The sequence below is a fragment of the Eucyclogobius newberryi genome, unplaced genomic scaffold, assembly GCF_026437365.1.
Source record: "Eucyclogobius newberryi isolate DKJ021-1_F unplaced genomic scaffold, fEucNew1.0.hap1 SCAF_17, whole genome shotgun sequence".
In the NCBI taxonomy this organism is placed as follows: Eukaryota; Metazoa; Chordata; class Actinopteri; order Gobiiformes; family Gobiidae; genus Eucyclogobius; species Eucyclogobius newberryi.
The window spans coordinates 33063250-33077997 of record NW_027315801.1 but is presented as its reverse complement, the minus strand read 5'-3'; the positions used below and the strand labels follow the sequence as shown (position 1 = coordinate 33077997).

General features: G+C 40.5%; 3 protein-coding genes across 3 annotated transcripts in view; all 3 read right to left on the bottom strand.

Annotated features, from left to right (window-relative positions):
- Positions 1-2528, bottom strand: part of pik3cd (phosphatidylinositol-4,5-bisphosphate 3-kinase, catalytic subunit delta) — a 42027-nt gene extending 39499 nt beyond the window's left edge. Inside the window, exon 1 of the mRNA XM_072450148.1 lies at positions 2336-2528. Within this exon, the coding sequence (XP_072306249.1) occupies positions 2336-2482 (147 nt within the window). The 5' untranslated portion in view covers positions 2483-2528. The remainder of the gene's footprint in view (positions 1-2335) is intronic.
- A 4267-nt stretch (positions 2529-6795) lies between these two features.
- Positions 6796-12740, bottom strand: tmem201 (transmembrane protein 201). Its single transcript, XM_072450146.1, has 11 exons — positions 12495-12740; positions 12096-12216; positions 11834-12022; positions 11573-11752; positions 11144-11487; positions 10872-11072; positions 8345-8541; positions 8085-8147; positions 7734-8015; positions 7465-7590; positions 6796-6899 (listed from the first exon to the last, which is right to left on the bottom strand). The coding sequence occupies exons 1-11, from the start codon at positions 12617-12619 to the stop codon at positions 6802-6804; spliced, it is 1926 nt and encodes a 641-aa protein (XP_072306247.1). The 5' UTR covers positions 12620-12740; the 3' UTR covers positions 6796-6801.
- Positions 12741-13435: 695 nt separating this feature from the next.
- On the bottom strand, positions 13436-14143 carry foxl2l (forkhead box L2-like). Its single transcript, XM_072450250.1, has one exon. The coding sequence runs from the start codon at positions 14141-14143 to the stop codon at positions 13436-13438; it is 708 nt and encodes a 235-aa protein (XP_072306351.1).
- Between the last annotated feature and the right edge of the window lie 605 nt (positions 14144-14748).

Sequence of the window (14748 nt, the reverse complement as noted above, 5' to 3'; positions counted from 1 at the left end):
ATCTATATTAGCATACTATATCTATATCTATACTAGCATACTATATCTATATTAGCATACTATATCTATATCTATACTAGCATACTCTATCTATATTAGCATACTATATCTATATCTATACTAGCATACTATATCTATATTAGCATACTATATCTATAGTAGCATACTCTATCTATATTAGCATACTATATCTCTATCTATACTAGCATACTATATATATATATTAGCATACTATATCTATATCTATACTAGCATACTCTATCTATATTAGCATACTATATCTATATCTATACTAGCATACTCTATCTATATTAGCATACTATATCTATATCTATATTAGCATACTATATCTATATTAGCATACTATATCTATATTAGCATACTATATCTATATTAGCATACTATATCTATATCTATATTAGCATACTATATCTATATCTATACTAGCATACTCTATCTATATTAGCATACTATATCTATATCTATATTAGCATACTATATCTATATCTATACTAGCATACTATATCTATATTAGCATACTATATCTATATCTATACTAGCATACTCTATCTATATTAGCATACTATATCTATATCTATACTATATTCACTTTCCAAACCAGAATGGAGTAAACATTGGTCAGTGAAAATATAAATATCAGTTTGAACAAAAACTCAACTATGTAAAAAAAATAAAAGTATTGGAAATGTATTCGATTTTCAAGGATTACCGCATTCTCCAAACTATAAGTCGCACTAGGAGTATAAGTCGCACTGGAGTATAAGTCGCACCAGCCAAAAAATGCATAATAGAGAAGAATAAAACATATTTGAGTCGCACTGGAGTATGAAATGTGGTTGCAAGTGTGAAAATAAAAAATAATATTGCATATAAGTCGCACTGGAGTATAAGTATATAAGTATAAATAATGAAGTATAAAGTATAAGTTGCACCACGGCCAAAACTATGAAAAAGGGTACAAAATATAAATATCAGTTTGAACAAAAACTCAACTATGGAAAAAAAAATAAAAGTATTGGAAATGTATTCGATCTTCAAGGATTACCGTATTCTCCAAACTATAAGCCCACTGGAGTATAAGTCGCACCAGCCAAAAAATACATAATAGAGAAGAGAAAAACATATTTAAGTCGGACTGGAGTATGAAATGCGGTTGCAAGTGTGAAAATAACAAATAATATCACATATAAGTCGCTCCGGAGTATAAGTATGTATAAGTAAGTGCAACTTATAGTCCAGAAATTACGGTACTAAGCTTACAATACATGTTTCGGTCAATATCAGACAAAAAAGCAAATATAAAACAAAATAGGAGCGTGGCATCAGATGACGTGACTGAAAAACACGTCACAAAGTACTTGAGGCGACGCGAGGTGAAGGAAAATGGCAAAGTTATGACAAAAAGAGGAAATTGCCCATTTGTACAATTTACTTAAGTGGACAAAAATGAGGAAAGTCTTTATGAATTCCACGCGAGCGCCCGAACATCTAATCTCTTAATCATTTTAACAGCCTCGTCGTTGAGTATCAGTCCTTAACACATCGAAATCAAAACAGGCTGGAGCCCAGAACTGTTGGCATAGAAACTAGCACTTTCAATGGCACATTCTCATCAGACAGTAAACCCATTTGGCCGCTTACAGAAAGATACACTGAGCTCCCTTTGCTCAAAACCGCTCCGTAAAAAGCAGCACTATCATGAGTTTAATCAATTAAAAGTCTTGATGTTATAAGTTAAGCCACATGACATAGGCTGCTGCTGCTGCACACTATAAATATGTATTGTTTTAAATTATTTTAGGGACGCACAATATGGCAACACTAGGCAAAATCTAGGTATATACTTGTTTCTTTATCTTGACTTTGACAAAGTTTAGAGTCATACAAGGATCATTCAGTTTAATAAAAATACTGAAGAACTAAAAAAATTGAAGCAAAAAAATAAAAAAATAATAAATTTCTATAATAATAAATAATAAATAAATAATAATAATAATAATAATAAAATAATAATAATAATAATAAATGTCTGTCTATGTCACAGGGCGATTTATTTTTAATTCATAGAGCTGGGCACATTATCGAGGAGTGGTAATACAGTAGACACTATGAATGAAAGTGAAAACGAGATTATTTTCACAATAACACTCCCATTTTATATCATGACAAGAGACTTTTTGTCATTTTTCCAGAGCCAAATTGCCTGAAGCACATTCATCACACGGACACTTCCTCCAGCAGATGCCCCGTGGATCATATGTCCCATCGCCGGTGTCTGCTGTCACTTCTATAGGATGAGGAATCACGTCTGTACCTTTTTGATGCTTTTAATGGTTTCGCTCCGAGACACTGGGAACTTGAGGAAGATCCCAGTGGGCAGCAGGAAGTCCATCATGATCCCTTGGTCCCCCGCCTCCTCCTTCTCCCACTCCTCCTGCATCCCATACTTCCCCGGGGGCATGGTGACGGCTATGCATTTACCGTCAGCGCCGAGGCAACGCCACTGCTTCTGCCGCTGCTGCACGACCGACAAGAGGAAATACATGAGGTTAATATGTCCAGTATTAACAAGAGAGTCATACTGCGAGTGTGTTTCGACGAGCTGTACGGTACAACGTTACTGTGGAGAGGTAACTGGGACTTCTTTAGTATTAAGTCATGGGAAAGTGCATTATATAGTGTGTAGTTACAGTATAAAAACGACATTTGATGAGACATGCAAGCATTAAAGTGGCTTCCAATGTTTAAAATAATAATAGACTACTGTTCAGACTGAGTGAGTTTATCAAGGTCATAGCAGAGTATGAGGATTAAAATAACACATTGGCAGGTGAACATAGAGTATGAGGATTAAAATAACACATTGGCAGGTGAACATAGAGTATGAGGATTAAAATAACACATTGGCAGGTGAACATAGAGTATGAGGATTAAAATAACACATTGGCAGGTGAACATAGAGTATGAGGATTAAAATAACACATTGGCAGGTGAACATAGAGTATGAGGATTAAAATAACACATTGGCAGGTGAACATAGAGTATGAGGATTAAAATAACACATTGGCAGGTGAACATAGAGTATGAGGATTAAAATAACACATTGGCAGGTGAACATAGAGTATGAGGATTAAAATAACACATTGGCAGGTGAACATAGAGTATGAGGATTAAAATAACACATTGGCAGGTGAACATAGAGTATGAGGATTAAAATAACACATTGGCAGGTGAACATAGAGTATGAGGATTAAAATAATACAGTGGAGTTGGCTATAATCATTGCCTAACTTATACTTAAAATAACTAATAATAATGCAGCACAAAATCCCCCTTAAGGACTTAACATCCACATACAGAGTCCAGTTGGTGGTCAAGGCATTCAAAGACATACTTACAAAGCATATATATTAGTCCTGAATAAGTGCTGATCAGAGTCAAGTCAGATTGAAAAACGTCTCACTTTTAGAATAACACTATGTCATTTGTGTGCATTTGGTGTTGCAATGCGTAAAAATGATGAAACGGTTGAAACGGTGCGCAGCGGCAGAAGCGGACGGGACCGTGGTGATCCGTGCCAACCTGTTACTGCAGACGCACTCGCCCGTGTCAGCCCCGGTCACCTCCTCCTCACGCTCCTGCTCACGGAAGATGGAGGCGGTTGTGTCTCTGCCGCGGTGTCATGCTGGGGGGTCCGGGGTCCCGCGGGGAAAGCTCTGTCCCGTGCCGCGGCGGTGCAGGCTCCGGGCTCACGCGGCCTCATCCATCCGCGTGTGATGATGCGTGAGGCGGGCTGAAGCTGCGCCGCGTCCCGCCTCCAGCCCCCGGAGGCTCAGAGGACCAGGGTCTGTGTGTGTGTGTGTGTGTGTGTGTCTGTGTGTGTGTGTCTGTGTGTGTCTGTGTGTGTATGTCTGTGTGTGTCTGTGTGTGTGTGTGTGTGTGTGTCTGTGTGTGTGTGTGTGTGTGTGTGTGTGTCTGTGTGTGTGTGTGTGTGTGTGTGTGTCTGTGTGTGTGTATGTGTGTGTGTGTGTGTGTGTGTCTGTGTGTGTGTGTGTGTGTGTGACGGGGAACACGCCACCTACCGGCCGGAACTCAGCACTGCACACACATGCAGGTGGAAAGTAGGAACTGTTTGATGAAAAGTGCATATTATGTCGGGTTAGAATACATTTCATTAAAACGTAGTGAACATTAAACATTATTATTAGTATTATCTTGTCTTACTTTACTGTTTTAATTTTATTTAGTTTTATCTTTATTTTTCCCCTCCATTCCTTATGAAGAAATGGGATGTTTTGTTTATAAGAGTTTTGTTTATAAGAGTTCTTCTATTAAGAGTGTTTTTTATTCATGTGCAATTACTGTCATACTCACACGCAGTTAATGTCATTCATGTGCATACAACTGATGTAAATAAGAGTGTTTACTTTACCATTATTATTAGTATTATTTGTCTTATGCCAGCTATTTTTATTGTTATTGTTATTATTATTCTTTATTTTTATTTTCTGCCCTCCATTCCCTATTAAGATGAGAGGACCTGTTTACATGAGTTTTGTTAAAAAGAGTTTTTGTTTTTGTTTATAGGAGTTCTTCTATGAAGTGTTTTTTATCTGTCCTTTTCCTCTGTATCTACCTGCGTTGCAACAATGAAATTTCCCCATGTGTGGACAATAAAGCAATATCTTATCTTATTAAACATTATGGCATCCCCGAGTTTGACGATCTTTATAATTGGGTTTATAATTAGCAATTGTTTCCTAGAAACCATATTGTAAACAAAGGGCGATCATAAAAATCCATATTAATTACATAATTTGATATGTATTTTGTTCATTGATTGTTTAAACTGTCTGAAAACTGTCAGTTTTCTTTTATTTTGAAGGAACGTCGCTTGCTGATGATGTCACAGATGGAAACTAAGAACTAGGTGCTACTTCCTGTCATTTTCAACTTGTAGTTTTTCTTTAAATATTTCTTCACTAACTGCAACTTGATGTAAAACTGTGATGAATATTTACCACAGGCACTGTCCCGCCAAACAAAGTATTAGAACAAAAATCTGCCAAATGCACTTTAATTTTTCCTATGGCCAAACGGGAGTCACAGGATTTTAACAAAAACATAGCTTAATATAAAAATAAAAGACCTATGTATCCCATTTTTAGTCACATTACAGAAGCGGGAAAGAAACCCACAATGTCCAAGCACTGGAGGAACATATTAAACAGGATCCATCTCGAACACGTATGGATTTATTTTACAGCTTTGACAATTCAGCCCAAAAATAGTCGAGACGTTTCCTTTCTTGTAATTCAGGCGGTGGTCAAGTGCGTTTCTCAGTACTGTCACCGAGCTTCAGATTTCAGAGGAAGCTGACTTCTGCTTCTGTCCCGCTCGTTCAGCAGCACAAAGAGATTCAGACCGACGAGAATAGATCATCTTTACTGTGAACGCGGAACTATTGTATATTGTGACATTTTATGAAAGAAGTGGAACCACGTTCAATAGAAGTAAACGGTAAAGGGGAAATGTGAGGGTAAACATCCACATTCACGTCGCTTTGTTCATTAAAAAGAGAACATGACCACGATACAATTCGATAGTTTGATTATTTGAAACGAGTGTATTTGAGAGCAGCTGGTGAAAACAGGAAGAGAGAAAGAAAGAGAAAGGAAGAAGTGAAAAGACCAGCGTCCTCACTGTGAAAAGTGTGAACTAATAAACATGGACAGGTCAACATTAGACCACTGAACGTTTTGCAACAAATGATGCAATTTAAAGAATTTTACAACTGACCAAAAGAGGTGTGGAAATATAGTCTGGGAACTTTAAAAAAAAAGAAGAAAATCAGCATGAATTAGGATACAAATAATTTATTAAAACATTACGTTTTCAGGCATCAAACAATACCAAAACATGAAGACATTTGCCGTCATTTTAAATTACGATCCATCCAAACAAACAAACAAACACTGGAATTTGATTTATAAACTAGCCACAAAAAGATGCGTCTTCTGAAACATGATTTAAAACATAGACACCAGATTACAGTACAACTGGAGCAGTAGTATGTGTTTTTAAACCTTTCAGTAGCATCTTTCAATCTTCTCAGAAATGTCTTGTTTGGCTCCAAAAACAAAGCAAACGCGAGTGCACATGAAAAACATACATTCTATATTACTAAAGTGTCTTAAGCACTACAGATTTAGCCAAATACTTGCATTTGACACACATTTGATCAATTATTTATATACAGTTTATACATAACTTCAACTCAAAATCAACAATACAGTCTGTGACTTAGTGATATTTCAAATGTAGATGAAATGTGATTTGAAGTAACACAAATGTAACTTCATGGTACAGAATTTACTGCTTTGGTTGTAGGAAAATACTGACTTGATAACAAAATATGTTGTAAGAGTCAGACAAAAAAAAGCTGCTTAGTATGTCCAGGTTTTGCTTCCGTGTGTGACCAGATAGTCACCAGTAAACTTAAAATACAATCAGTGTCGGTGAGTAAGACAATTGCTTAAACAGTAGCGTTAAAGGGACAGTACTTTGTCATTGCACATTTCAAGAGCCACATCAGTCAAAACTAAACGTGTAACGCAACCGGACAATCCCAGGGCTTCGAGACGGACGAAGACCAACCTTTTGAATCTGAAATCAAACACTGTTGGAGTTGGAGTGCATCCTCACACTGCTCTGTGGCGTGCGGCGGGAGAACACGCACTACACGTGGGTCAAAGCAAAAGAAGCGGGTTTCTCCCACGTTCATCTCCAGTTATTGTACATGTAAACAGAGGCAAAGACCAGGTTGGTGCTGAGGCTGGTCATTAACAGTCCTGGCCAAATGACACGCCTCCAGAAATCTAGTGGAAAGAATAAAAAGATCAAACAAAAACATCACAGATATGCAAAATAAAGATTAAAAAAGGGACATTGAAACTAGGGCGGCAACAAACAGTTATTTTGCTAATCGATTTGTCTGGCAATTATCCTTTCGATTAATCATTTTGTTGTTTAGCACGCGAAATGACAACATTTTAGCCATTTTACGATATATGAAGCGGCTTGAGGACATCCTGGTACAGTATAATTAGATGTTTTTAATCAAAATACATGATTTACTCTATTTCTGTGTCTTTTTCATGTAATTTTGCAACACACGGTATGTTTTGGAGCCTGTATATCAAACAATTTTTGATTAATAAATTAGTTGACGATTATTTCAGTAATTTATTAGTTACGATTGATCAATCATCTTGTTGCAACTCTAATTAAACTATACATTTGACAACATTAGGATATACTTTGACTAAAAGTAGTAGAGAATAATAAGGGGAAAAAAACTATGGTTGTGTGCGGGAAGTATGATTTGACAGAACAATGCTATAAGCTTCTATAAGTTCCAATATTGATCAGACTTTATCATACTTTTCCCAGAGGATGTTGTGTCTGGCCCTTGTGTTGTCGTGTCGACCAAACAAGCGGAGGAACCAGAAGAGCTCCCCTTCTTCTCCTCCTCGAGAACACTGCCGTCGCGGAAAGAAAACGTAGAATCTGCACAAAACGAGAAAGCACTTATCACCACACTTATGATGTTCAGACAGTGCATTGCATGGTTGTGTATTATGGTTGTGTAATGTTGCAAATGGCTCCATCTAGTGGTCGAAGTGTTACAACATACAGCGCAGTACACTTACTGTGCAGGGGGAATATGTCTGAAGAAAAACACGTGTTGTAGTTTGAAGACGTGGGCTCGTGGCTCAGCTGCGAGGGGGACACAGGGGGGGTCCCGCGGGTCGACTCCGTCTCGGTGGAGAAAAGCCTCAGTTTCTGACCGCTGATATTGAGTCGGGCCGGGCTGATGAGAGGCCTGCGGAACCGCGCCGACCCCGAGCTGGAGGTGACCGACCCGGCCACTGAGGGGGTCGGGGAGGGGCCGGGGGACGAGGGGCGACTTACGGATTTGAGAGAGAAATAATCTGCAGACATAAGAAATGACATTATTAGACAAAGACACATTTTCAAGACAAGTAAAGACAAAAACATACCTGAAGATGGGGAGTCTTTATAAACGGATTGAGGCCTGCTTCCACTGAACAGATAACCAGAATCTGAAAATGGCAATATTTAAAGGATCAAGTCTATAGACAAACAGGACCAAGTCAACTTATACAAATAGAAAAAAATAACCTCAACTGTTTACATTTTGGTAGTATAGTTTATGGAAGTCATCTAATGTTGCCACTAGAGGTCACCAAAAACTAGCCAATGAACCTGTAAAAAAAAAAAAAAGGATTCCAATACTAACCTGTGCGAGTGAGTGTTGGGATAGTCCCGAGTCGGAGCGCTCTGTGGAGACGTCCCGGCAGAGACGTGGGGGACGCCCTGCGCTCCTGTGGACGCTGCTGGTTAATGAGGTGGCAAAGATTCGGTGGTGGAGTCAGAACAATGGTGTCTGTCAAGTCAGAAACGGGCAACGAAGTCTGGAAACTGCTGGGAAAATATCTGCAAAACAAAATGCAAAGGTCTAGGTAGATGGTGATCGAATGAAAGTCATCATTTTATTTGTGTAGCTGTTTATATGAGGTTTCAGTACAAAAACTATGTATGTGGCAAACTGTAGTGTAGTTGTTTGGAGACACGGGAGTGTCCGACATGTGGACACTGCAGTTGTCATTTATTTGGCAAACACAAGCTAAAGACCGTTTGTGCTATTCAATCTTCATGCCTGCATCAGCCTGTAACTTTAATAAAAGAGTTTATAAGACCAGTATTAAAATAAATTACCAGAGAAGAAAATGTGCATTTTTCTAAATGTTTATTATATTTGTTTACATAAAACATTTGAATATTCAAAAAGGAAAGTCAAAAGCACGACTCTCTCATTAAGTCATTTAGTACAATGTATAAAAATGTAGTTTGTTGCCATTTAAAGCTTTATAAACACTAAACATGTTAAATACTGTAAGATGTATTTTGTAATAATATTTGCAGATATAAGCAAAGTGGTAAAACACTACATCACATTTAAAGGTTACTCACATACAAAGGAGGTTAACACATTCAGTAATAACAGGTAGTTTAGATGTGGCACTAGTATAAAGGCCATAATATGTTACAGCTAACATTCATCTAGCTGCTAACTAGCTTACGAGTTACATCACATTACTTTAACAGCATAAAACGTTTGGCAACAGCAAAGAACTATGACATTTTGTCAAGTTTCAATATGCAAGTTGTCCCATAACAATACTTTAAAATGCATTTTATAAATGTTTTTTTAATTTGCTTAATTTCATTCATCTAGATTCATGATGAGAAATATAAAGCTTTGAATATTTCATCTCAATCAACTAGACAAACTGCACCAACACACTTAAACTGAGAACACAACTCCATTTACAGGACACACAATTTCTCAAATACAGTCAATAGACATCCATCAGTTTCACATGATCTCCTTCACAACACAAAAATAAAACGTTAGTGGACGTTAGTAGTGATCTGGGCACAATGTTAGTCTGGAAGTGTCATTTTCAGTGCAACTTAAGAGGAAATCTTTAAAAAGTGCTCATGCCAACAAAAGTTATGCGTTAGTATTTAATCAACACATTAGCACCACAACTTGGGAAACAAAGCTTGTGAGTCAGTCACAGGTCAATAGCATATTCACGACAGGTCGACTTGCAAGTTTACTTCATTCAGTCATAACGTTAAAAGCGGGCGTGTCAAGTACGCACTCATTGAAAGATAAACTTAAATTCAAAACATGTAAAACACTATCACCAAAAAAATTGGACGTTGTGAATATTTACAACACAAACAACTGAACAAGTGTCCCAGCTTTGGCTCTGACATGAGAACACAATAATGTAACGTGAAAAAGAACATCTTGAATCACCTCAGCTCCCACAGCAGTCACAGGGGTGTCGTACCATCATACATATGGACATCATACATATGCACGTGACACATATGCACGTGACACATATGCACGTGACACATATGCACGTGACACATATGGACGTGACACATATGGACGTGACACATATGCACGTGACACATATGGACGTGACACATATGGACATCATACATATGGACGTGACACATATGGACGTGACACATATGCACGTGACACATATGCACGTGACACATATGCACGTGACACATATGCACGTGACACATATGCACGTGACACATATGCACGTGACACATATGGACATCATACATATGGACATCATACATATGCACGTGACACATATGCACGTGACACATATGCACGTGACACATATGCACGTGACACATATGCACGTGACACATATGCACGTGACACATATGCACGTGACACATATGCACGTGACACATATGGACGTGACACATATGGACGTGACACATATGGATGTGACACATGCACGTGACACATATGCACGTGACACATATGCACGTGACACATATGCACGTGACACATATGCACGTGACACATATGCACGTGACACATATGCACGTGACACATATGCACGTGACACATATGCACGTGACACATATGGACGTCACACATATGGACGTCACACATATGGACGTCACACATATGGACGTCACACATATGGACGTCACACATATGGACGTCACACATATGGACGTCACACATATGGACGTCACACATATGGACGTCACACATATGGACGTCACACATATGGACGTCACACATATGGACGTCACACATATGGACGTCACACATATGGACGTCACACATATGGACATACAGGTGTGACACGTGATATTCACACAAAGTCACCTGTGAAACGCATTGTGAACATTATTGCTCAGATTCTGACCTTCGGTATCTGCCTCTTCTTGACCCCAGCTGCTTACGAGTGGCCACAGCAGCACCAAAGCTGACCAGACAACAGGTGAAGACAGCGGAGAGTTTGGCTGTGTCCATCCAGTCTGAGGCTCCAGCCGTGTAGCTCTCAGCCATGTGAAGACACAGGATTAGAAACCACAAAACAGACGCCACTGCATCGATTCTCCTCAACCTGAAGAGAAATACACTGGTCATCTTAAGTGGGACATTAGCTGAACTTTAGCGTGTGTAAGTAAGTCTTACCTTGTGGGTCCTCCAAGGAAGATACCGGTGAGACAAGTGAACAGGCCAAGAGACACTACTACGATCGTATTGTCCTTCCCATACTGCAACGCTGCTTTGGACTTTTCAAGGGCATTTTCAGGGAACAGCTGGAGCAGTTCTTGCCAAACATGCACAGTGCCATTTCTTTGAGTTTCAGATGCAGATTCATTACGAGTAGCTGGAGGAGGAACGGCCGCATCGTTGGGTGATGTCGACTGGTCAGCCAAGTCAATATAAGATGATGCAGAGAAGAAAGCGCAAATGAGAAAGGCAAGGATTCGTAGAAGAATGACGGCTGTAGGACATGCTGCAGCATAAGGGCTCTGTGAAAAACAAATAAAAAGGAACATAAATAATCAAAAATACTATAGACACATTTTTTAAGTTTAGGAGCAACTTTGAATGGACCTTTATAATAGCCTTGTCCGTGTCACGACTGCGGCGAAGCTGATGGTTCAGCAGCACAGTCCTCAGCTGTCGATTCTGATATTTGATGTAGTACTCCACTGCAGCCTGACACGGCCTGCACAGCTTGTACGTCTGTTCAAGATGATGCTTGTAGGCTTCAATCTCTTCATCATAATTCTCCTATGACATAAAAATACAAAGGAAAATAAATACACAACACACATAATATATGAATATTGATAGCGACAGAACAGGTCATACATCATCTCTTGGTATAAATGAGGCCAGCTGCTTGATCTTTAGAGTTTGGTTATTATTGCACTTTCTGCACAGCAGCATCTGACAGTTGACCCACTGCAGGGTCTTTGGGGGAGATGGATGGTTCCCTGAGACGCCATGGTTCAGATGCTCCATGTACTGGGCGGGGATGGGTTTGTTGTAATCTCCATTCTGCAACACAAAGAAGCTGTTGTAAAAACAAGGGAGAAAACTTGCAAACTTTTGCATGAAAGTTGAAACGTACCTGCTGGAAGCCGTTGTACTGGTCACAGTTCGGACAGTCCCAGCAGTTTCTGTTCCCATAGGGCACCACATTGTTCTGATTACAGAACCAGCAATTCACACTGGCATGGGACGGTTTCTTCCTGTGGAGATACAGAGAATGATCAAACCATAGAACAGTAAGCACAATGCTAACTTAATATACAGGGAACAAGAAACTTACATCTTAAAATTAGGTCATAATGTATAGTTAGCACTGAAGCTAGCACACACAATGCAACAATGCTATAATATAATGAATGCATATTGTATTGTACATTCTAAATAGACACGGGATACTTTTGGAGAAAGAACCTTAAGAGCGTTTAATAACTTTAGTGCAGCACAAACACAGTAAGAGCCACGCGGGCGGGTGAAGTACCTGGAGGACAGTTTGTAGATGAGCGCTCCTCCAGCCACCACCGCTGTGGCGCCGAACCCGCTGAACATGAGCTCCGGATACTCCAGCAGCAGCTGCTTTGCCGCCTCCATGTCTAACAAACACATCAGGTTCAGCAAAACTACAAACTGTCGCGAAACAGACGCAAAACACGGTGCGAGCGCGCACGCGGCAAATGCTCTTCTTTTGTTCCGCCCCACATGCGGAAACGGAAACACGTCACCGTTTCCCGTGACAACGAGGCCCGCCCACAAGCTCGCCAAAACACATGTTACGCTGTCATGACACTTTAGACTTTTTACTCACTAAACAAAGGTAATGTATATTTAGAATCAGGCTTATATTGAGAAATGCACTTTGTCTTGTCTTCTTCTCTTTAAGAAACGATATAAACTCACTAAATGCGCTAAATGTGCTAAAATAAACTTTTTAGCTGATTAGCGTTTTTAATTACATAATTAAAATCTTAGTTTACTATTGTTATGCGTTAACCTTCAATTGAAAAGGAAGAATTTAACGAAAGTAAAAACGTTTATTTAAACAGACATGTTAATAAACCATTTACATGATACCGTTCAGTGCTTTAGTATTGTCAAAGTATTGCATAACAGCTCCAGAACTGGGCACAACTTAACATACACAAAATAATACATTACATTTCAGCACATTCAGTGGGTTAGCTACCAGTGAACGTCACATATAATAAAATATAACTGGATTTACCCCTTTGGAAAGTGTTTCTTTTGTAAACTTAATGCTTTCGTTGGTATTTCCTGAAACAAAGCGCCTTAAACAGTGCCAAATGAACACGAGCCAACAGTCACAGGCTCCTAAACGGGGACCAAATGTCATGAACACGTCGTTGTTATAAATCAATCCACCGTGGCCCTTACAACAGTCTGAACAAAAGCGTCACGCGTGTCTCACTTGAAATAAAGTGGAACATCTGGGTACGCGGAATAAGACGTGAATTGACGGTCCTCGGGCTGCGTCCCGCCGCCGTAAGGACCGCGGGGCCCCGGGGCGGCCTGAAACGCCCCGTAGGTCGCGTGGTGCCAGTGGGACGAGGCGCAGAAGGAGTCGAGCGCTCCGCAGGGGCCCGGGCCCGGTGCGCCGTGGTACCCGCCGGGCCCCTGGCTCCAATGACAGGGCTGAAGGTACCGCGGATCGTAGTAGTCCACCATGGCCCCGGGCAGGTACGGCACTCCCGGGGCGACGTGGTGCCTCCTCACCCTGCGCCTCCGCTTGTAGTTCCCCTTCTCGAACATGTCCTCAAACGCGGGGTCCAGCATCCAGAAGTTGCCCTTCTGGTCCTGGGCGCTCCTCGGGACCTTCACGAAGCACTCGTTCAGGGACAAGTTGTGCCGGATGCTGTTCTGCCATCCCTTCTTGTTGTTCTGGTAGAAGGGGAACCGGGACGAGATGTAGTCGTAGATCTCGCTCAGAGTTTGTCTCCTGTCTCGGCTGTCCTTTATTGCCATGGTGATGAGAGCCACGTAGGAGTAGGGCGGCTTCTCCTCCTGCAGCGCGCGGCTTTGGCTTCGGGGCCCCTCCGGCGGCGAGCTGGAGCTGATGTCCAGGAGCTGCGCGTCCTCCTCCTCCGCCGCGGGCCTCTCCTCCGTCGCGTCCATGGCCGAAGGTGCGTCTGTGTCTCTGCGTCTCCGGGGTTTGTCTCTGCAGGTGCGCACTCCTCCCACAAGCACCGCGCGCTTTGAACTTTGATGTCCACCGAGTTTCTCACACTTCTTTTTGCTACAAGTGTCGAGTTGAAGATGGGTCGAGGGGCCTGGGAACGCGACGTTGTCAAAAGTTCCCATGCAATCAAAGCCCCCCGTCCCGCCGCGTGCACGAGCCTGTCCCGTTTCAAGTACAAGTTACTTTGAGCACATCTGGCCGTATTTACCAACACACTGGCAACTTCAGAGCAGGACAGGCTTTTATCTCAGCTTGTGCAAAGATTAATACTAAAAAAAAGCTCTGAATCAATGTGAAATGTATTTGTAGATAGGTTATGTCGCCAGAAACATAACGTTGATGCTCTTTTTCTAATCAGAATTGGGAAGAATGCTTTGAAAATGTGTTTGGATACAGAATACTTCATGCCTGTATAAAAATATATATTGTAATGTTACGTGGTCCAACCAGAGACCAACTGTGTCCTGAACTTTAATTGAAAAGCAGTGTAATGTGTATTTATCTGCATTTATTTACTTTGAGGAGGGGAAAAAAGAGCTAG